Consider the following 24,110-nt stretch of genomic DNA (forward strand, 5'->3'; position numbering starts at 1 on the left):
CAAACCTTTGTTTTATCTTCTTAGATCTCTTCTGATAGTAGGGAGACTGTTTGTTGTGGTAGTAGCATTATCCAGCCCTTCCAAAATCCATACATCTCAAGTATCATATGGGGGTTGGATCTCCTGAGACCTCTACCCGAAGAGCTTTTACTGAAGATCCAAACTGTTTAGAAATTAATTCTGTCCACGTTTTGAAGTTAACCTATCAAACCAACAAAACAAAATATGTAGCTCCCACAGGACACTTCTTCATTGCTAAAAGAGAAGCCTGAATTTTAAGAGATATCAAAGTAAGAGAATTATCTTTTTCTGACCTGTCTCTGTTTGCTTAAACCCCACATTTTAGTATTTATGCTATAAAAATTCTGAATTTATTATTCTCTTGCACCACTCCTACCACAGTGGAAGAATTTCTTATCATCAGTGTTATCTTCTGGAATCTGTGTCATGCTGACAATGGAAATAGTGAATCATGTTAGTTTTATGTATATATATATATATATATATGATAAAAACACGGTAAGTGTGATTCTTCAGTGTCCTGTCACCATTAATACACTTTTAGTAGTTTGTCTAGTGGGTAACTGTGTTGGATAATGTGGCTGGTACATTATAATAATCTGGTGACATATATAAAGTATTCATTTAGATTTTGTTTGGTTTTGTACCTGTATAAACTGGTAAGGAGTCACTTCTGTGAAGATCTACATGAAGATTCTTTTTTCAAGTTATTTTACTTAGTAAATAAAATTAAATTTGGTTGACGTGTATTTTCTGTGACTCCATGTACTGAATGTGGTGTTCTGCCTATTCAAATTGTAAAAATTGGATACCTCATTACTTTTAAAGAGTATAACAAAGAGGATCTTTACAGTTGATAACAGCTTCTTTGTTCAGACACTTTGTAGAAACAGAACCTTATTTTAGGCTTAATTTTGTTTGTTTACTTTTAAAACTTAAATAGAAAAGATACTTCTAATTTCCTGAAGTTCTATATACATACTGTCTCCCTCTCTTTGTAACGTGCACACATTTTGAGGTAAGTGTCAGAAACATTGATTTTCCCTCTAGGAGCACATCACTGTCTTCTTAATGATTGCCTGTCTAACAGCTGATGAGACTATTTTCCTTCCCCACTTAAAGAAAAATGTCTTATCCAAAGCCCACTGAAAGTAGTGAGACTCTTTTAAAACACTGTGTATTTGGATCCAAATAAGAGACACAGATTTGCCTCCCAGTTTACAACCTATCAATGCAACCTCAGCCTTAGTGCTTTGAAGCACTTAGGAGGTAGTGAAGAGATTGGTTTTTTATTGCACAAGCAGGATATTTGTGACACTAGGTCTGAAATGCATTGCCTATATCCCTACAAGATTGATAAGGTGATTTTAACTTTTTTTTTTATATAGTGACCATGGAGTATTGTGCATAAATATTTTTACGTTGTTCACTTCCTGACAGTATTTATACTACATTGTAATTAAGATAATGAAGTGTATCTATTATTGTATAGCTGTACAAACAGAATACCCATGTTTCATGTATGTATAGATATTTGCCAGGAGCTAATGTGGCATGCAGATTAATGACAAAACAGCAGTAACGAAATCTTTTAAATGCCTTGAAAGTAATGCATTTTGTTCTCTTTTTTTTTCTCAGGGACCATATCTGTGAACACATTACGTACACCATATACTGCACCAGGGGAAAGTGAAATCCTTGACTTGGATGATGACTTGTATCTTGGAGGCTTACCAGAAAATAAAGCAGGCCTCATCTTCCCAACAGAGGTGTGGACAGCACTTCTCAATTATGGATACGTCGGCTGCATTAGAGATTTATTTATTGATGGTCAAAGCAAAGATATTCGACAGATGGCTGAACTTCAAAGCACAGCTGGAGTAAAACCCTCATGCTCAAGAGAAACTGCAAAACCTTGCCTTAGCAACCCCTGTAAAAACAGTGGTGTATGCAGGGATGGGTGGAACAGATATGTTTGTGATTGCTCTGGTACAGGGTACCTTGGCAGATCATGCGAAAGAGGTAGGTTGCATGAGATGGCTGCATTTCTACTTTATAGAGTCCTGCACAATGACTAAATATGGTAAAATATCATTAACTCTTTTGAGGCAGAAAAAGCATCTGATTTCGCTTCGTGTGAGATGGAGCCCTACTCTAGACTGAAAGAAGTAACTCTAGAGGAAAGACCTTAGGGGAATTTCTAAGTTGCATAAATAAATATTATTTGACTATGACAGAGAGTCAATACTACTAAATGCTTCTTAGAAAATGGCTCCTTTTGTCTCTCATCATGTGTTGCCGAGTTTCAAAAGGCTTTCTGAAAGTAATTTCAATTATTACATTACTAAATGATCACATTCCAATTCCAAACAGGTCTTGTTCTCTGTCTATTTACGTCAATACCACTATGTAATTAAACTTACTTTTGAATTCCACAGCATCACTTAAATCCATGGGCAGAACTTCAGCCATGAATCAAAGCAAAACAATCAGTGTAGGAATCTGTATTTCTTACTTAACTTTAAAAAAAAAATCCTAGTACCCATGGAAATAGTTTCTACTTGTCTTAATTCACCAGGTATCCTTCTTGCCTAGAAAAGATAAATGTAAAGTTGACAAACCCCATTTATGTACTTGAAAAGGTGGATAGTGGCAAGGAAGACAGATGTTGATAGTTTGATTAATTTCTCTAGTTATTAAGATGAAGCAAAAATGTATTCTTTAAAAATAGAAACTTGATGAAAGTTCAAGTTGTATGTAAATAGACACGTACGTCTAAGTAGAATTAATACCATTGTATTATTAGCATTTGCAAGTAGATTCTCAGTTTCCTCTGGTTTTTGTGTCTTATTTTTTGAATATATATGCCTTTGGCTCATGGCCCGTTATTCTGAGATCTCCAGATTGTTCTGTTACTGGTGGAGTGAAGCTGGCAGAGGGCATAACCGAATGTCTGATGCATTACAAAAGCCTTCAGTTAAACATGTCTGGTGTACCACCCTGTGGCAAAATTCTGCTATTACATATGGCAGAAGTAAAAATAGGATTTGCATTTTTTCAACTTGAGAGCTAGGAAACATGTGCGTTAGAGACAAAAACACATGCAGATATGCAAAGAACTTAAAAGCTAGCATCATCATAGCAATGTCTCATAAATACATTTGACAGATGGGAATATTTTATATAGAAACCTTTTTCTTTTTTATTTCTTATACTGTATTTTCAACTGTCTTCCTATATGGAGCCTGATTTTTCCCAGTGCTTTCTCCTAGTGAGAATGGTGGTACTATGATGGTAGTGTTAGCTTCTCTCCAATAGTATTTGGTTCTTGTCCAAAAGAAATATGTGCAGCAGTTCAGGCAATGTAGGATCATTTCCTACTCTTGGATTTCCCTCTCCAGAGGAAACTACACTGAAAGGAGATCTTCCAGTAATATTCATATCCCAAATGGTCATGCATTAATAAGATTATAGCTTTTGGGATTCTGAAAGTGACATGTTGGCATCCTACCATACAAAGTTATTATAGCTACTACCCATGTGCAGTAACAGATACATTTTTGTATTTGATGATATAAGCAACGCAATTATAATTGTTCAAACTAATGCAAATAAAATAGGAACATGTTCCTTTCAACACACAATACAACTTCACAAATAAAAGAAAATGTTAGAATAATATGTTGGAGATTAAACAACTGGAATATTTAACTTGATGTTGAGTAATTAAGGTATCTTCAGTAAACAAAAGCATGTAGCTACTTTTTAGTACCATCATTTATTTTTCATGCTCTCTCCCCTAAAATAGGAGTACTAACATCCATATGTGGATGTACTGTGTACAGTGCAGTATCTGAAATAATTTTAGTCAGTTTATCAGTGCACAAAAGCCATGGAACACAACTCAATCCTATTTTAATTTCAATATACTTAATATTTTTGTGTATCCATGTACTTTTTATCTTGTTGCAAGTTACCCTTGATTTTAGTCTTGATTTTATTCTTGATTTTCAGTAAGGTTAAACAGCAGTATAATCTGTAGATTGGCTTTAGTAGATTATGGAAACTACAGCAGATGGACAGACAGATGTCACGGCAATATAATTTGGCTTCCTATCTTCCTTTGATTGTGGATCACAATATGTAACTGCCTCTCAGAAAAGTATTTTGCAGGTGTATGCTTTCAACTGGATGACTAAGAACAACACAAAAGAGTAAATTCATCAGAGTGACGTGAAAAAGTAGGCATGCAAAGAAAGATTTATGAAAGTGACATTTCAGAGGAGAAAATATATTTAAATTGGTGTGTGTGTGTAGATGTCCACATTGTGCATGCGCACACATGCCCGCACACACACATATACGTTAAATAAAGAAATATATCTTTCATTCCTTGCATTATCTCTGAATGCTTAAAAAACCCCAGAAAAAATATGGATGATATGATGATAGATGGGATGAAGAATTGTATGTTCAAAATATTATAGTAATTCAGTCTCTGATTTAAATTAACTAACTGGTCCTATGTGTTTAAAGTTCTACCATGTTTACAGTGGAGCTTAGGACCTCAGTCCTGAAATAGTACCAGTGTAGAAATTGGAAGGAATAATTTCACCTGCTATCCACGTATTATCTAGTAACTAATTGCACATCAAGATATCAACAATTGTTTCCCTCAGATTGATGGAAAGGTTCCTTGTGATTCACCAAGGCTGCAGCTCTGGGCCCAGATGGACTGAAGTAGCTGCCGCAGTAAACACGCAGACAGTGCTTAGCTGAGTGTATGCCTATGAATAGAACAAAACTTAAAAGTTTGAATTTGAATTAGTAGCCATCCATATACTTGGATACTCCCACAATTTATAGGAGTAAAATCATATTGGTGTTTTCAGGCCAAGATATTGTTGCTCTGTTTATATTTTCAAATAAAACAGGATCAGAGAGCAAACCTGAATACTTGATGACTGATGATCCAGATTGTTCACATATGTCCTGGCATGGCTCTGGACTGTATTGTCTGTCACTTTCTGAGGTAAAGTTTGTGTGTGACTTGTAAGATGGCAGCCACAGAAGGCAATTTCATGCTTTAAAAATGGCTCTGTGGGCTGCAACACAGTCCTCATTATTGCAGTCACTTTGAAACTGAAAAAGCAGGGGAAAAAAAAAAATCTGTCTTTAGGACTTTAGAGGCACCTCAAGGGATCCAGAGGTAACAAGATCCTGTTTTGTTTATTAAAATACATGTAGTAAGTATCCGTGCTTACCAGGCACCGTGTCATTAAAAACAACACAAACTTGACTGCAAAACTTATGAGGAAGATCACTGAAATTCAAATGCCTCATCCGTACTTCTTTAATTTAAATAAGCTGTGAATTGAAGACTAGCATCTATTTGGAAACTTCTTTTTCTCCCCATAAATACATGACTGAGCATTTCTGAGGGTAGAAACAAATGTGTGGAAGTTTCCTGAAGAGCAGATGCCTCAGTCTCTTCAGCAGTTTAGGTAATCCCAGTCCAAGTGAAAATTAAGGTCTTGAGTCTCCTTTCAGTCTGTGCATCCTGGGTGACAAGCATGAAGCTGATTGAGCTATATATAGGAAGGAAGAGTATCCAGCCCTGGAGATTTTAATCAGAAACAAATTGAAGAAAAAAAAATAGAGAGGGGAACTGAACCCTTTAGTGTTTTTTTTAGATTTGGGTGTTTTGGTTGGTTGATTTTTAGCACAGAAGGAGCAAGGATTTTTAACGGTCACGTTTTAAAAAAATATTGAAGAAAGAATGTATAAAATAATTTTTATCAATCTCTGAACTATATCTTACTGTTCATTTCTTGTTCAAAACTACTGTATGCACTTATTTGCTGCCACAAAAATTCATCAGTAATTTTTTGAAAGGATTTTCTTCTATTTTTTCTTTTCAATGCTGTTTCCAACACTGAAGTGGTAGTAAAGTTATTATTCCCTGACATGGAGACTCTGATTCTTTAAATGAATATCACATTCTGAGCTAAACTTATGGTCTATTAGCATTTAATCTAGTAATTACAGGAAGCTGAACAAGAGAAAAAAGACATTCTGCCAGCACTTACGTAAGAAAAGTTAGCAGCATGGATCTCAAAGAAAGATGGGACATGTACCCATTTGGAATCACTTGGTCCAAAGCAAAAAAAAAAAGTAAAAGCTAGGGGCATAATACATACTTTTAGCCAAAATGTTCCTTTGATGTTTGCATAATTGGTGTAACCCCCACTGCCTCTCCTCATTCAGATCACCGTCTTACTGACTAGGCCTTGCAAATTAACAATCCATTCTGGACAACTGAAGTAACTGCAGGATGGAAACAATTCTTTTTAACAAATGGAACAATCTCTAGTTCTAAGTCGAAACAAAACAAGCCCTTCTTATTTCATCTTGAAAACTATTTTTTCCTACTGTCTGCAAAACAAAGTGTTCTGGAAGTCTCGCATTAAAGTATGCCACCACGCATAATGGTAGGATAATAAGGCATTGCTACAAAGAATTACAACACCAGTAAGGGAAAAGGGAACTCCATGTGCCATGAAAGGTCTCATACGTGTACTACTAGATGCCTTCTGTCCAACCAAGACCAACAGAATATGGAAATTTGCAGAGCTGAGAGCAATACTGAATCAAATGGAAGAGATGCTGAGTTGAACAGATAATTCACATGGCAAAACCCAGTCCTTAGACAGGAGCATAATATTGTCAAAATATCATTCAACCATTTAACAATGGTTTAACAACGAAAAGTTCTCATAACAAGACTTGTACCAGCAGATTCATTTCAAGTGAGTGAACTGAACATAGTTGTATTTTTAACTTTAGGAATATTTAATGTCTCTGATCTTCAGTTAGGACTCTCAGAGCAGTGCTAAATTTTCTTTGCTCAAGTCATCCCTGCTTCCTGTTGATTTTGTGTTTTGTTTTGTTTTGTTTTTCTGTGACACCTTTGTAATTTATAAAGCCTGTGACTTGGAGGTCCCCATTCTGAAAGGAGCTAGTTGATATGAGGGGGTTTTCTCATTGCTACAGAGCTTTTAACTCATTTGATCTTCTGTTCCATCTCCTTGGTCTGTTCTTGGAACATCTGTTTCCAAAATAACTGGCACAGTACAGTTTAGGAGGATTGAGTATCTAATCACATCAGGTCTGTTCACCATGATGTTAAATACTCACAGGTCAACTCTGATTAAATTAAGACAGTTCCTTCTCTCCTTTTTCTGTAATTTTCTAGAAGACTGACTTATTATAGGAAATGCAGCAAACACTACTAGTACTGATTCTGACAACTTTCTTTTATATTATCGTAAGATAATTTACTAGCAACAAATCTCTAAGGTTGTTGAATGCTGCTTATCCTGTAACATCTGATTTTGCTCAGTTTATGAAAACCTTGAATAGTATTAATGTGGATTTTTTAATAGACAATATGAAATACCTTGTATTTTCTCTCAGATTAGCATGTGAGTTTTATGCTGGACATCTTTTATCACCTAAATTATGTTTACCTTGATGAAGATCTTGGGAGCTTTTCATGCACAGACTAGACAGCTAGATATGGGAACGAATTGTAAGCCCCTGCTCTCCCTGTGCTCCCCCTAAAAAAAACCCCAGACCAACCTAAACAATCAAAAAACCACATCACCTCCCACTGAAATCTCTTTGACTTGAAATCTCTTATCATACTAGTGAGAGTTAAATATTTACTCTCCTTCACAGAAGAATTTTAGGTGTAGAATATGCAGAAAACATTATTACCTGCAGGATTAGAAATCATCAAACCTGTAAATGTGTTCTTCTAACCTATTACGTCTAATGACTGTCATGCCAGTATTAGTAATTCCTTTTTTTCCAACATCAAACTGCCTTCTTCAAATTTCTGTTGAGGAAGTCTGGAATTATTAATGAGCATATCATCTATCATTTTTGCCTCCAATATGCTCATAGAGTTAGTGGAACATTTTGTCCTGTGGACTGTGTAGGCTGGGAGTCTTGCAGAGCTTCTGTATCTTTAACAGTATACAAGATATGCAATGGAAAAGGTTTTCACAGACTGTTATAACTATTGATGTTTAAAAAAAATTCTAGCAATGTTTTAGGTAAGATACTGATTAAACATAATATTGGTAGTATCAGTCCTTGAAAATATTAATGCATGTGAGACCACAATACACCCTTGCTGTAGATAAATATCTCCATTATACCGTGGCAAATTGAAGCACAAAGAAGCTTCCTGTAGGTGTTCTCTGCTGCCTTCTCTTTCTGCTTGTTGCTCATTTGGACTGTTGTTGGGCAAGTAACTGGAATTTTTTTCAGTGAGTCGAGATGCCCTCAGGATTGCATCTTTTTCTAGGAAAGATTCTGTAGTATCCTGTTTAGACCTCATCATCTAGCAGTTCAACAGTTTCCAAGATTGAGAGTTTTGGGCTGTTTTTTGAGACGTGAAAGAGACAGGAAGAAGTTAGAAGTTTTCTAGTGAATTAGTGGTAGGTAAATGATCAGATGTGTGTAAAACAGGGCACATTCAGATGGTGTGTTTTGCCATTCAGGTAGTGGTTTTAGTTATGTAGTGTGGTTATTTTTGTACGATACTGCGGAGCCTACTGAAACTCCTGGCAGTCTGCACACGGACTATTGGCTTGGGGTAAAGGATGTTGCTCGTTCACTGCTTCTTCCACCATAACATGCCACTGTCCCTGAGCCAAAGAGCTGTTTCCAAAGGCTGTGGTGGTTAACTGACTGCAACGCTTGATCGTCCTGCGGAAAAGGACTTCCCAATACGTTTCAGAAACAGATGTGTCCTTTGCTTTCTAGGAACTGCTGTGGCTCCCTGTGAGCAGAAATGCAGTCTTTCTGCTACCTTTCTTGTTACCAGCCTGGGGGCTGGGAAAAGAAGACTTGTGGCTGGTTGCTCTGGGGTCTAACAGACTGTGACCGCTCTATGCCAGAGCCACTTGCCGGGAGTGTTTCCTATAATGTCTGAAAGTGACAGTTCTTTGCCTGTCTCGGGGGGTTTAGGATCTTACCCTCAATATGCCAAATCCAGTCTCGATCCTCTTGTTGAGGCTGTCGTAATGCTCATACACACACTTTTGATTCTATCGTTCCTCAGTCATTGTGGTCATGAAGCAATCTGCACCCTGTCCAAACCATGCTGGGGATATTTACCCATTTCAGGTGTTTTTTTTCCTAACTGGATAATTGTAGCTGTGGTAGTAGCAATCCTGATAGGTTTATACATTAAGCATCCTAAGGTAATTATCTAGGTGGATAATAGTCAGACATGACCTTTTAATAGTCTGTAAGATTTACCTGAATAGCTTTTAGTGGCTTTGACCTATTTTGAGTGGTGCAGTCTGAGTCTTGCAAGCATTTCTTCACGTGTGATTTTACCCATCGGCTTGAAGGTGCATACATTAATGGCTGGTTTGTTAAAAGAACAATTTAGTTTATTTAAAAAGCACTAAAACCAAACCAAAATGAAAAAGAATCTAACAAAAACCCAAACCCAGCTTTGCTTATGTTTTCCAGTAATAATTGTGATATGTATTTTTTCTGTGTCATATGGAGTGAATATACATTTACCATCTTCTCCTTGAGCAGCTTCAGAAAATAATAACTGATAATATAATAACTTCTTTGGTAACTTATTTTCTCCTTTATCTTTTCAGAGGCAACAATTTTAAACTATGATGGAAGTATGTTCATGAAAATACAACTCCCTGTTGTGATGCATACAGAGGCCGAAGATGTTTCTTTACGGTTCAGGTCTCAGCGAGCTTATGGCATTTTAATGGCAACTACTTCTAGGGAATCTGCAGATACCCTTCGTTTAGAGTTGGATGCAGGACGAGTTAAACTAACGGTCAACCTAGGTAACAAACTCTTCCTCCAAGAAATTAACATTTTCTTTACTTTTTTCTTTTTGCTTGCAAACATTTATGAAACAGCCTGTTTTAGCATTATAAGTAAACTGAAATGATATATAAACACATGTCAATGCAGCATTTGCATATGTTCATACACACACAAATACATGACCATTATACTTTGTTTTCTTTTGCGTTTTTGTGTTCTTTATATAGTCTTAACATAATCCATCTTTTTTTTTTTGTACTGTTGTGTATTCTAAAGAGAGAAGACTACTTCATCAGTGGTATTTTTGGGCTAAATTATTATCCTTCATTGTGGAAGATTAGTCTCCCTCTACAACTTCTTCACAGTAGCAATTCCACAATTTAAATGCACAAGCAGAAACAATGTGTATGTGGGTCAGTTTAGTTTTACTTCCACCAATTAATGTACAACATGCAAGTGTATGAAATAATTTATAGTTTTAACACTGAAAATGTTGCAATTATATATTCCCACTGATGGATTTCTTGGTCTCCTTTTTTTAGATGTCAAATCTATAGTAAATCCATTTCCTCCTTTTTAAACAATTCTGTAGTGGTATTTTTGTAGTATCAAACAACCCTTCAATGCCCAAAGACTGCGGCCCTCAGCAAACAGCCGTGTGAGCACAGGAGGCACAAGCCCTTTTACAGAAAAAAAAAACCAAACCTGATTTCCTGCTTTGAAATATGATGGACAAAATATTAGGTTAACATTTTCTCTATTTTTTTTTAAAGTAAGTAAATTAAAGTGCTTCTGCCATGCTTATGAATAAATCAACGTCAGGATGTGAAAGAGAACAGTGCAGTTAGAGAAATGCACATTCTGTGCAGTCTCTCCCATTCAGGGGAATGCTATTTTTAAAGGGAATTAAGTATGTCATTGTTTTAAGAGCACATAAAATGATTTCCAGAAAGCAGGGGAGGCGGGAGAAGAAAATAATCGCCTAACCTTGCACTTTATAATAAAGTGTTGCTTACTGAAATAAGGCCTTGGTGTTTAGATTTCGGAAGGGAGAGGGAGAAGGGAAGGGTTTCCCTGTTCATTCCTCTCTCGCAGTCCCCTCTAGTGTCGAGCCGGGGCTCCTGCAGGCTGCGGGTCTCCCTCCCGCGGGAGCGCTTTCTGTAAAAGGGGATGTGCGGGTGCTGGTCCTTGGCTGTTTGCAACCACTTTTCTGATGCGGTTGACGACACATGACAAACTCAGCTATATGGAAACACAATCTAGGTTTGATGGTATATATGTTCCTCAAAGGTATAGACCAAGAGTAGCTGTACAAACCAAGTAGCGTGGCGTAGATTTTTTTTTTTTTTCCCCTCCCAATAATAAATGCAGATAGCCCAATAGAAGATCCTGCTGCAGATCAGGTCAGTCTCTTTATATACAAAACACCACCCTCTGTCAGTTTTTGCCTGCTTCTATAGTTCAAGAAAGTAAATAAATCCATGTCTTAGCAATATTTCTTCTTCTTCCAATACCCCTTTTTTTTTCTTTTTTTTCTTTTTTTTTTTTTTTAAGTCACGCAAGGAAATAATCTGAAAATAGACAGAATTATCAGTTTATAAATACGGATTATTTTTTGTATATTAATGTAGCTTTAAGTCTAGCCGCTGTTCATTCCTTAAGTCTCCACATTAAGGAAATCTGAACCCACTAAACTAAATTTATAGGCTCGGAGAATGAGCTTTTATTTTTTAACTTAGTTTTTGAAGTTCAGCCTTTGAGGTATACTATACATAATTTGTCCAAGATGTCTGATTGTGGCCTGGCTTGCTCTATGACCCATTGTGACGGAGCACTTTCTAATTGCATTGAGAGAAATTACCTGTTCTTTCACAGATGGGGAGAAAGTTGCAGCCTGCTTCAGTTAAGCATCTTTGATATTTAATCCTGATTTTCCACTTAGATTTGTCACCATGTAGCTTTGTTTGAAATTGGCCATTTTTACCCTATTTGTCGTTTCTATTTATAAAGATTTATCGCAGTATATCTGGGTTATAACAGTATGTAAATATTGATGATATGGAGTGGCCATATTTGCATGTGTCTGTCCCCGGAAGGGTGGACTGTGATTTTATTGGATGTCTGCAGCTATTACCTTGAAGGATAAATTTTCATTTTTCATCTATTCTTCCCCATCTAGACTGTATCAGGATTAACTGTAATTCCAGTAAGTGCCTATTCAAACTTTTTAAAATGTTATTCCACCATTATAAAATATGCAAACTAGATGAAAAAGATTGTGGAAAGCTTGCAAGTGCTTGATAATTTATTAATGAAATGTGATGATTAATTATCATTGTGTAAAAAGTCATCATATACTTCAGTGTATATTTTTTATCCTGCCCGTAGGATGTAACTTTTAACTAGAATATTAAAAAAGGAAGTATTCTACAGGTTGTAAGCCTACTTAGAGGAAATGTTACCTGTAGTACTGTATTATTCAAGATGGGCTATTTTGTTTACAGTAGCCATAGAATATTTGCATCAGTATTTCTGATAAGCTGTCACATATTTTTCCCTGCATCCTCCTTCTAGTTTTCTTGACATTTGACCTCCAATTTGTGGTAAGACTGTTGGAAAACAATTGTCTGTTGTACAAGAATTTCTATTTTATAATCCTTCTAGACAATTAAGTGTATTTACTGGCTGCTTATAACACAATTAGTTTTGCTAAATCTTTGTTTTATGGAAATGTAACGTGTTACAATAAGGACACTATTAAGTCTGAGAATAACCATATTTCTATGATGATTTTTTACACTCTAATCATGTAAGAAACCTTAAATTGAACATTTTTTCTCTGTGATATGCATGTTTATGAAACAGAGGGAAACATTTGCCAGATGAATGGATTAAATTTTAACTTCTCTGATATTATTTGGATTAAGAGGCTATATTCTGAAAGGAGAAAAAGGACTGTGATTTTATTTTGAGTCTATGGAATTCCTGAATGGTGTCAACAAAATTATTGATAGTAAGTATGGTAGATTTGAGTTTTGGGTTGTTTTTTTCTTTCCCTTCCTAAACAGGTTTTGCAGACTAGAGGACTGGCTTTATGCAAACAAAGCTAAACAACAAACTTCATAGGTAGAATTTGTAGTTGTTAATAATTTCTCAAAAGACAGTAACGTAACATCCCATAATAGTTTTATAATCCACAAAGACAAATAGGGAACTGCAGTTGTTTACAGTGTGTCACCTGCTAATAGATTTTGCAGTCAATAACTTTACAACACAAAATTACAGAATTTTATTAAAAAGTAAAGTTTTTTGGGCCAAGCTTTAAATCTAAACCATACTTAAATCCAGACAGGCTTTTCAGTACAGTAAAGGAAATGCTTGCAGATACCAATGCATAAAGAGAGCTTCCTTGTATTGAAATAAAGGAAAAAAAAAAAAAAAAAAAGAAAAAAAGAAAATTGTTTGGTTATAAATCGAATATTTCCACTTGCAAAATATGTCCATTGTCTGTTGCTAAAATGTGTAATATCATGAAAAATCTCAGAAACATTTTGTTGAGCTGTCACAGGACACTATTTTTTGATCATCAAGAAGTCCCAATTAGAAAAAGATTTCTAAGAATAAGACAAGCAACTTTTTGAGCAGAAATGTAATGAGTTCGCCTACTGCTGGTAAATTCCTTTTTCCTTAGGAAAACCAATATTGCTTTTTTTTCCTTAACTTCCTTAATAAAATTAGAAAATCCTTCTGAAAAGAGAATTACTAACGTAGAAAAACAATCAGTAATGAAGCCACAATACAATGGATGTTTTGATTTTTAATCTCTTCTAGACAAAATGAAGTGTCAAAAATAAATTGAAATTATTTATTGGTTCCATTTTTAAGCAAGTTTTCATCAAAAGAGAACCTGCAAAACTAGAGTAAATAATAAGCCTCTAATTAGAGGATTGTAAATGGGAGAAATACATGTACTAAATTGAATTAGCAGTTATGAGTTGTTCTTGGTCTTGTACAGAAGCAATATAGCCTCTGTACAAAATATCCTTGGTATCAAGTACTCATAAGTTTTTTTTTTCTTTACAATTTGCTTGTAGACTTTTTGTTATTAGAAATGAACTGTCATTATTAGTTTCATCTTCCTTTGCTTGTGTACTGAACAGATTTCTGTGAGCTTTCAGTACGGTAAGTAGTACGATGCTTTCTTAGCAGCATTCACTGTAGTTTTTCAAGAACCGGATAATGTTTTGTGAGCAATTTCATAGAATCATAGAATCATAGAATAGTTAGATTATGAAGAATTATAGCTCTAAGCAGTCCTTAGAAGATGCTTGCTTATTAGATGATCTAATGGATTTTAGTGGAACACAAAATTCATTTCAAAGCAACAGCATCCAGAACTTGAGTCTTAATTTGCTGAACGTAGTAACAGTTCAGTGACTATCTTTTTGAGTCTACTGAGAGCTGGACATATAAGAATCTTGATTTTATGTTGATAGAAGTAAGTCTAGTTGTCATGTTTGAGAAACTTTTTTCAGATTTTACAATTTCTGTTGCTTAGAAATTAGTCAGCTTAATAGAATTTCACTGTTGGGACTGAAATACTATTTATTATAGCTAGACTAGTAACAGAGTTAAGGTCAGGATGAAGCTATCAGGTTTGAATTTGGAGAGATAACATTAAAAATTGTGAAACCAAACATAAACAAAAATTGATACTTTGCTTGAGAGAAGAAAAGTAAAATATGAATGTAAGCACTTTATTTCCTACAGTGAATTACAAACCTAGTGAATAAGATATTGCACTTCCTCCTCCCATTTGCCCTTGAGTGCAGCCTGACACCCATCTTCTGCTCACTGCAGATCAAATGACTATTGCCTTGTCACAGCTGAGATTTTGGTACCAATTTGTTCTACACTTCGTCATGCCTTCACCTTTAGCTATGTCCAGTGTTGCAGAAGAGGTGGCATTTTGTCTTCCTTGTTTGAAATCCAGACTTTTTTTACAATTTCAAAATGTTAATCAGATGTCAGGTTGCTACTGAGCTTATGTCTCATTAACAGTATTATGGAGACTTTTTGCTTCATGCCATTTTTATGGAACAGAGTGGCATACTGAAGTCAAACTATTTTTATTTTGTGCTAGATTAGAAGATTGGTATCTTTATAAAGCCATACACTACTAGAATTTCTGTCTCATGTCAATCAGAAAATACCATCTGAAATGTTGGTTTTGTACATCCTTAAATCATTTCATTGTGTTCTTCAGACCTGCAAGTTTACGAAACAAAATTGTCTGTCAGGCAGTGAAGTAAATGGTCCTTTTAAACTGCAGGCACACTAAGGTCAATGTTCAGGCTGACATCAGGAGGAATGGGAAAACTTCTGTTACGAACAGAAAACACTGCTATGGTTCCAGTTTTAGTTTTCGTAGACTGAGGTGAACAGTATTGGTTCAAATAACACGAATGTGCAGCATTTCTTGGCACTAGTTTTTCTGTGAAAAGAATTGTAGGTTGATTATTATACAAAACTGATGAGCTAATCCTTAAAAATTGCCTAAGGAAAAATGCTAATAAAATAAAATACATACATTTCTCCCTTTCAGGGAGGGAAGTAATTGTTATGTTTTAATTGCAGACTGTAAAGCATAAATTATAAACATCAGTGAATCCTATTGAATTGAATGGGATTTTTCCCTAGTATTTCTTAGAGACAGAACTTCATCCCATAAAATGTACATGGCAAATCCATAACAGTTTTTTAATTATTTGTGAACAAACACAAATCTGCTCCATTTCTGTATTTTTCACTGCTGCAGTGTGAAGGGCTACTATCTTGGCTTAATTTAAATTCCCTTCTTTTCCAGTTTTAATGCTTCCAAAGCACTAGCGTCTGAAAAATTTCAGGTACCTGTAGCTCTAGAGGCTGCTGGCTTTTATCTGCAATATACTTTTTTTTTTTTCCACAGGCTTGTGCAGTATTGCATATTATTTCATCTTTTGTGGAGGTTTTTTTTTCATTGTTATAATGTCTGAAAATAAATTGTCTATGTTTTTATATGAGTCAGCAGAGTAGGACCATAGGATTTTTATTAATTGATACTTTATACAAATAATAATGATAACTGTTAACTGCTAAATAGCTGTCTCTCATTTCTGAATCTGATACTTTTGTTCAATATGAAGCGATGCAGAATAATACTTATTTTGAATGCTGCTGTGTAAGATGCTCAACTAATGGCACACATTGATGTGGGGAGTGATTTAGGTCAGTTCTCTGGTACACAGTTTTGATTCTGTAGGCAATAATCCATCAAGTAATCTCACTGAATTAATTTATACCCAAATGTAGAACTGCCAAAAGAAATGAATAAAAATTGCAGAACATTAGGAAGCAGGGAGCAGATAGTACTGTGGCAGTATATGCACGTATACTGTTCACCAGGGAATGTATCAACTGGCTTTGTTAGCTGGGTGTCTACCTTTCCAAATTAGGAACAGTTTCCTGGGCTTTGAGGCTTTTTTGTTTGTCCCTCCAGTGAAGTGCCCCTTCACCTCTTCTATTTGCATGCACCATATCATAACTTTATTTTTTTTTCTCTCATTTTGTCCTATCACTCCGTTTCATGTCTCTTTTTCCCCCCTGTAATCCTTAATCTCTTTTCCTTGTTTTGTATGTCTGTCCTTTTAAAATTTTGATACTCTGCAGATGAACACATTTCAGACTATTAAATTAACTTTTTCTGTTTGGAATATGTAACATCTGTTACTGAATCATTTTTTTTTCTTGTTAAGGTATCACGGAGTCATGGAATGGTTAGGGTTGAAAAGGACCTTTAAAGGTCATCTAGCAAATCCAGAGCATGAAGAAGCTATGTCAGATTATTGGCAAATAATAGGAGAATGATACGTATTGAAGAACCAACGATGATGTTCGATTGCAGTATATTTTCAGATTGCACATAGATTTTAAGCAGCAGGAAAGCTTAAATGAAGACTGTACAGCCTTTTGAAAACTACTGCTTGTAAAAATGCATTTTGTGGAAAAGTCCACTCTTCAGCTGTGCTCTTATGGATATTTCAAAATCTGCTGTGATTAGCAAATCGCTAATACATTTCCATATATTTACTTCCCACTGTCTGGTGAAAAGAATGATTAGAATATATTATTTGCTCCTTTTTTTTTGTTGTTGTTGTTGTCAGTAGAAAATAATTAAAATGATACAATATTGTAGCTACCTCCAAAATGTAAGATTTTGTATTTGTCATGTTTTCTTACACAGTGCTTATGAGTTGTGTGAGGTGGTTTTGATCTTTTTTTCATGCGGTATGACTGACAGCTTGCTACAAAAGAGCTTTACCATACAGGACATACAGCAAATCAGGAGGACACTTTGACTGTAAGTTCAGTCATGGACTCCCCTCTGGGTGTAAAGTTTAAAATAATTATGAATAATTCTTTTAAAGTTTTGGCTGTACTTTGCAAATTTAGAACATGGGGTCATTGAATTCCTTCTCATTGAGCAACATCACTTTAAAGACCACTTTTCACATGATTTCCTGAAAAATAGGTTCTACTGCTGTGCAACAAAACCGAAAACATACATGACCCTTTTCAATCAAGTTCTGATTATTATCTACTACTTCCTAATAGAAACTGTCATTTGAATCTAATCAAAGGAAACAGGTTGAAAGACATACAAAAAAGGAAAACTGCTTCTTTTACTCAGAGCCTCTCACTGGAGTCCTTAGTACTTAGTCCTGAAGCTGCAGTAATACCAACCTATATATTTTTTCAGGCACTCTGTTTTCAAGTAAGGTTGAAAACAGCTAGGCTAGGAGAAATAGTTCAGGCTTTGAAAGAAAAATAGCCTGTATAAACATAATCAAGAGGACTAAAGTAGTTAAGGGTCAGTCCATAATTTATTCTGTACCACCACAGAAGTTAGTTAGGAAAGATCCTTCTGGTTCCTCATTCCCTATTAAATATAGGGTGAAAAGAAGTGATGCTGCACAGGTTATGCCGTGTAAGCCTATAATATTGACTTACTGTAGGTATAATGGCAAAGCCATCACCTCCTCCTGCAGTCTACTTGCCCACCTGCTCTGGAGAAGAGCGGTAGCTGTTTCCCCTCACTTGTAACCTGCTTCTACTCCTTAAGAGTACCTGGGGCAAGGTCTATGTCTTGGCTTTTTTATGAAAAGTCATAAATATGCAGTAGGTATTTCCCAGATGCTCATAGATATTAACACTCAAAAATATTTCTGAGAAAGTAATCTCTGCTCCTTGGATGGTAGGAGGGACTTAGCTGAGAATGCAAAGGAAACCAGCAAGGCCACTGCTGGTAATTTTTCAGTTCTTTGGGGTTTGTGCTGCAGAATTTAATCTCGCTCTTAAAATTGTTTTCATTTACTTTAAAATTGTGTTCTCCTAACCCTCTTCCTGTCTGCTGGTCCTACTCTTGTATTGTCTATTCCTTTGCTGCCAGCACAAATGTTCAAGCGTCCATGTGGTGAATTTGACTAAAGTAGTGATTCATTAACAAAATTGTTAATTTTAACTTGCTGTAGTTTTCTGAGCAGTTTTATCACGTATGGACACCTGCTGTAGGATAAAACACGAGAAGGGGGAGGCAGGAATGCTGTGGAGACAGTAGAAAAAAGACCTCTGGTAGAGAAAGAGGATTGCTTTTTTCAGCAATGCAGACTTATGCTGTCCCAAAGTGAATTCATCTGGCCTACATCTAAGCAAGAACAACCTAGAAAAAATGTGTTATTGACAGAAAGGCAGAAACATCAATTCCTGAGATGTGGAATGCTTAATCTGTATCAGTTAAGGAAGAGATATTTCAGACACCTGAAGGGAAATGTTGGAAGGGTTTCTGGGCTTGGAAGGGTTTCTGTCTGCATCTTCAGTTACGTACATCACAACTATTTTCCTTCTCTCCTGAATCTGGCTCATAAAACAAGCTTTAAGTTGAACCTGGGAAATATCTGAGGAAATATCTGTTTTAGGGAGTTTCAAGCTTGAGGAAAAACCATTGTGAGTGTCAAGAAGAGGATACGCATTAGGAGATGTCAGCTGAGGGAATGCTGTGCTTTTTGACCATTCACAAGAGATAAGAAAGGTTTAAAATCTGCTTTGTGCTGTGGCTTTTTGTGAAATTTCAAATGGATGTAGTTTGGCTTAAGAGAGGACTCTGAGAAGGTAACAGTGAAGGTATATTGGACTTCTGAGTGTGAGCGCTCCCCCTTAACGGGCAATTTAAAAAAATCAGTCTTGTGATATACTTATGTCTCAGCTAAATTGTATACTTTGGTAAACACAGAAATCTTGCAGGGAAGTACTCAAGTTATCTAAAAGGCAGCCATTTTTACCCCTTCGTTATCCAGTTACAGTTGTTAAGAGGAAAAAAAAAACAAAAACCTGAACTAATAAAAGACATTGGAAAATTTGAATCAACTAGCTAATTATAAAGAAATCTTGAGAAGAGTCTTACACATGTATAATTTGTCAATGCCAGTAGTGAGGCACCCAGAAGTTCCTCTGTAGCTCAGGCCTGAACCTACTTAGCTGAGGCACGGGAGAGAACTGTCACATTAACATCCCGAACAAAAGCTCAAACCTTCATTAAAGTGAAAATAAGTGCTTTAGGTTTGCTGACTGACCATTTAAGTGTCTATTATATTTATTTTCTCCCTACTGACAAAGCTTTCAAGGTCAGCTGCTGGAAATTGAAGGCTTTGCTCTATCAGTGCTTCCAGCCTACATGAAAGACAGCAATAAGGTTTATTTCCGTGCCTACTTGCTGCTTGCGTTCTACTTGCTGCTTATAAAACCTCATCTGTGTTTGCTTTTTCTTAGCTACAGAGGGGGAAATTGCCATTAGTCTTCTGGCAGACTGTCAATGAAATATCATTTCAAGTTCTCTTACTAGAAAACAGATGTTATTATTTTTGTGTGTATGCTTCTTTCCTTCTTTTCACTCTTTTCATCCATCTTTTTTTTTTTTTTTAATCCTTTTAAGTCCCACATTCTTCTTATGGTACTTTAAAGATATAACTGATTGAACAGGTGCCTCGGTAATCAAATATATAATAATAGTCTGTCTGTGGCTTTCTCAAGGTACAGTGGTATGCTCTGCAGTAGCCAAACGCAGTAAAAAAGGCAACACTAAAAGCTTAAACATATGGTTATTTAAGTGAATTTGAAAAGTCGTACAATAAGGATAGTTACCCTAATTGGTGAATAAACCATTAGGTGTATGTTCAGATAAAGACTTAAATTTTTTTAGCACTACCACATAAATGTTTTCAGAAACTTCTTTAAGACTGATGAAAAGTAGTAGACTTTCCAGTTGTGATATTTCAGTGCATGGTTCAGTTTTCAGTTTAGTGTATATGTGGGGCTATATGAGCCAAGGCCATGGCGTGGTTATGTATTAGCTGGCTGTGAGCATTGCTGTGCTGCCAAGGTATTACCAGCAGAGCCCAAGGGCATGGTCTGGAGTTGACTGAAGTTGTTCCCTCTGAACCTTCAGCCTGAACTCTTAAAGGGGAGTGAGGAGCAGGAGATCCTCCGAAATACTGAATGTGATGAGGACTCTTGAAGGATAGGCAAGCGAAGATTGCTGCAAGCATGTAACCTCTCATTTTAGCAATAGGAAGAAAGAAGCCTTCAGGACGTGCTATTCTATAAGAAGATTGTCTTGAATTAATAAATCCAGATTTATATGCAAATGAGTTGTGTGTGCCTAGCTCATGCTGGTCCTATTAAATCTTTCATAAAAGGACTTTTCAGAAGCAGTCTAGGCTTTTCTACTATTTTAATGGGAAGAAGCAATAGAAAGTAAGTTTTTCATGTATAGCAAGTTCTAAATTTCTTTTGTTTTACTTTTATATTTTTCTCATTTAGCTTTTGAGAAGCAAGATAACAATCACATTTCAGGACTGATAATTGAAATTATCCTCATTTTTTTTTTCCATGACAGAAAGTGGACATTACAGTGTAATCTTGTTGGGGATATTGAGGAGTGATGTTCCAATCAGTAGTAGAAAAACAACTGAATACTATTTTCTTCTGGAGAAGAATACATAAAAGCTAATGTAACGTCATTCTTATTAGTGAACTGGGCTGCAATGGCAGTCATTTCACAGTAAAGCTCTACTACCAACTTGGTCCCACACGAATCTCTACTGACATATTCATAAATGATTGAGAGAAGAGGAGGAACACTGAGATAATAGTATTTGCAGATGCAATGAGATTATTTAGGAAAATCAAATGAAATGCTGCATGTGAGTGTTTTTTGAAGGATTTCAAAATGGATAGTAAAATGGTAGATGGAATTAAATATCAATATGTACAAATTAATTCATTCTAGAATAAATCACCTTAATTATGCAACACAGCAATGGAATCTGTTAGCACTGAGCTGAAGAAAATTGTGCAGTCATTGTAAATAGCTCTTGTAAAATAGTTCAGTGGTCAGAAGTGACCAGAAATCCCAAAGGATATTAGTAGCTATGGGGAAAGGAAGTTAAGACCAGAACAGAAAACAGTATTATGCTGTTGTGCAGTCATTGTGTATCCACATCTTGAATGCTGCATGTGTTTTTAGTTCCTGCTTTTCATGATGAATAGGAAAAATACAATGCACCGGAACAGGGGGGTTTCCAAGTATGGCCTGCCTTTCCTACATGGAGGAGCTAGGCAAGCTAGGAAAAAAAGAAGGTACCTGAAAGAATATCAGTCTATTTTTATAAAGATATGATTATACAGCCATAAGAAGCATCAAGAAGTTAATAAGTAGTATGGGACTAGAATACATCAAGGACTTTTTGTGATAAGGAAGTTTCTGTAGCTCCAGTAGTCCTTAATATGTCAGTTACTGGAAGCTGTGACTCTGTTAACAGAGTAATAATTACAGTATAGTGGCCCTGCTGTTCTTAGCTGCTGTTGAAAGCACACTGCTGGGCTAGGTGGACTTCTGCTCTCACCTGACAGGACCATCCTTATGTTCCCAAACAGATTTTTTTTAATGGGACAGCAGTTTTTTTTGTTGGTATTAAAGTTTATGATCTGGATGCAGCATCAGCTCAGAATTCAGAATTACAAAGAAATAACAGTAATTTAGCACTGCTTAGTTGATAGTATTTCTAATTTTATACTCAGATTGGAAATACTATCAGACTTCACGTATAGATATCTTTATTCACTTTTCACATTATTCCTTATTTGTTTATTTTAATTTGTTTATTATTTGTTTATTAGAACTGTTCTGTTTCTAAGAAATAATGCTGTTGTCATACTAATTTGTTGATATTTTTGTGGAAAACAAAAAAGAATTCACATAACAAGAGTTTGGGGTTTTTTGAATGAAGTGGATACATATGGGTAAAAGATAAGGGGGAGGGGAAGTATTGAATCAGAGAGAGTGAAATTTGAATGGCATGTCTCATTTTCGCTAACACAGCTATTGAGCATTGCAAAAGGTCTAACACATGTTGAAGTGAATTGCCAAGTTTCTCTCTCTCTCCTTTTTATATTAATATATATTATTATAAGAACACTTCTACCTTATAACAAAGTCCAGCCAACTTCAGTGAGAGTGAGATCAGATCCTATTTCTCAGTCTGGTGTGATTAGGAGAATCAAGCTGCTTAGGGAAAGCTTGACTACCTCTTCTTCAGTCAAAAAAAAAAAAAAAAAAAGAGTAAAAAAAAAAAAAAGGGGTTGAGGGGTACCAAACTAATTTAAATTAAATTACAATTATTCTGATACATTTATACATTTGTAGTGCTGGAAAGTCTGGAATAAATCCCTGGTAAGCAATTATCTTACTCCTTAAGCATTAGGGTCAGTGGGATCTGATTAGAGAGGAGTGAACAGTACATGGGCATAGGAGCAGTTGTCTATCTTTTCCATGTATAGCACTCTAATGCAGAAGTAGAGTTCTCTACCTATTTGCATAAATACAAGTTCACAGAACATGGTTTCTGAGCCGTCTGTGGCATTTCAGAATTTTGATGGCCCCTCCTTTATTGTTTTGTAGAAAATTTTCTGTAAGTATGTATTAGTTTAAGCTGTGTGACGGTTTCAAAAAGGTGGGCTATTTTATCATTGCTTCGCTTCTCTGCAGCAAGTCATCACTTCGTAAGTTCAATCTTGATGAAGGAGTCTAGCAAGCACTTAGCTACAATATTATTCTCCATTAATGTTATAAGAACAGTAATTCATTTTTCAATGTGCTTTTTTTTTTGAAGAGCTAATGGTGTTAAAAACATCTACCCAATGCCTGTCACTGAGCAGTTTCTTATATTAAAAACACTTACTCTCTATCTAGCACATTTTGCATTTGTGTCTATTAAAATGCATGAAATATCTGTCATAACATTTTAAGCACTCGGTAGCTTATTACTGGAACCACATAACTGCTTCCTTATTATCTCTTCTTGACAATAACTTTAATGAATTATATTCAGGTAGTTGTTAAAATTTCCATCCAAGCACATTTCATTTTTGGATGACATGTCAAGAGGCTAACTTATGCTCCCTTACAGCTGATTTCTAGGCCTCCATCCATCAGACAAGTCACTTCAAAGGAGACATTACTCTGTTGAGTTGAGACATCAAGATAAAGTTGGCTTTCTGAGATGCAGTCCCTTTTGGGAAGTGTGCAAAGAATTCTTCAGCAGTTATTTGTCTAGGCAGTACTGAAGCAACAAGACACAAGATGAAGACAAAGACATGGAATGGGAAAAAGCTATTAAAGAAAAGAGGGAGCTGTGGCTAATGTAGCTTATACTATTTTTTTGTGTGTGTGTTATTTCTCATTCATTTTATATTCTGTGAGATTTTCCTCTAAGGAGTGAAGTGCATGTATGTAGAAATAACATTTCATTACTTACAAGTTCCTCTCTTTTTCTGCACATTAAGTCTTTTCTTGCTAATAGTAAAATCTGTCTGGAAAAGAAAGACCAAATAGGTAAGTCAACAATTCCATCTTTCACTCACATGACATGAACTGTTTACATGTGACTTGTGGAAATCAGATCAGAAACTAAGAATATCAAGCGTAGATAGCATGCTCGCTACTATCTGAGGAATACCATTTTTACAAAAAATTAAGCACTGTAGTTGTTGAGTCTAGGTGAAAATTATCTGTTGAATTTGTGTTGTGGTTACTGCCATACTTTGAATTGTCAGTG

The 24,110-nt window shown here is 35.7% G+C and overlaps 1 protein-coding gene across 18 annotated transcripts in view; it reads left to right on the forward strand.

The window, feature by feature from the left end:
* NRXN1 (neurexin 1) overlaps window positions 1-24,110 on the forward strand; it is a 747,071-nt gene that overhangs the window by 306,963 nt on the left and 415,998 nt on the right. For 10 of the 18 annotated variants that reach the window (XM_086743374.1, XM_086743376.1, XM_086743383.1 and 7 more), the window contains 3 exons: window positions 1,660-2,043; window positions 9,714-9,917; window positions 12,080-12,106. In XM_086743374.1, coding sequence (XP_086599500.1) covers window positions 1,660-2,043; window positions 9,714-9,917; window positions 12,080-12,106 — 615 coding nt within the window. The remainder of the gene's footprint in view (window positions 1-1,659; window positions 2,044-9,713; window positions 9,918-12,079; window positions 12,107-24,110) is intronic. The other 8 variants (XM_086743379.1, XM_086743387.1, XM_086743388.1 and 5 more) reach the window with 1 other exon arrangement.

This window comes from Chlamydotis macqueenii, chromosome 3, assembly GCF_036417535.1.
Source record: "Chlamydotis macqueenii isolate bChlMac1 chromosome 3, bChlMac1.mat, whole genome shotgun sequence".
Lineage (NCBI taxonomy): Eukaryota > Metazoa > Chordata > Aves > Otidiformes > Otididae > Chlamydotis > Chlamydotis macqueenii.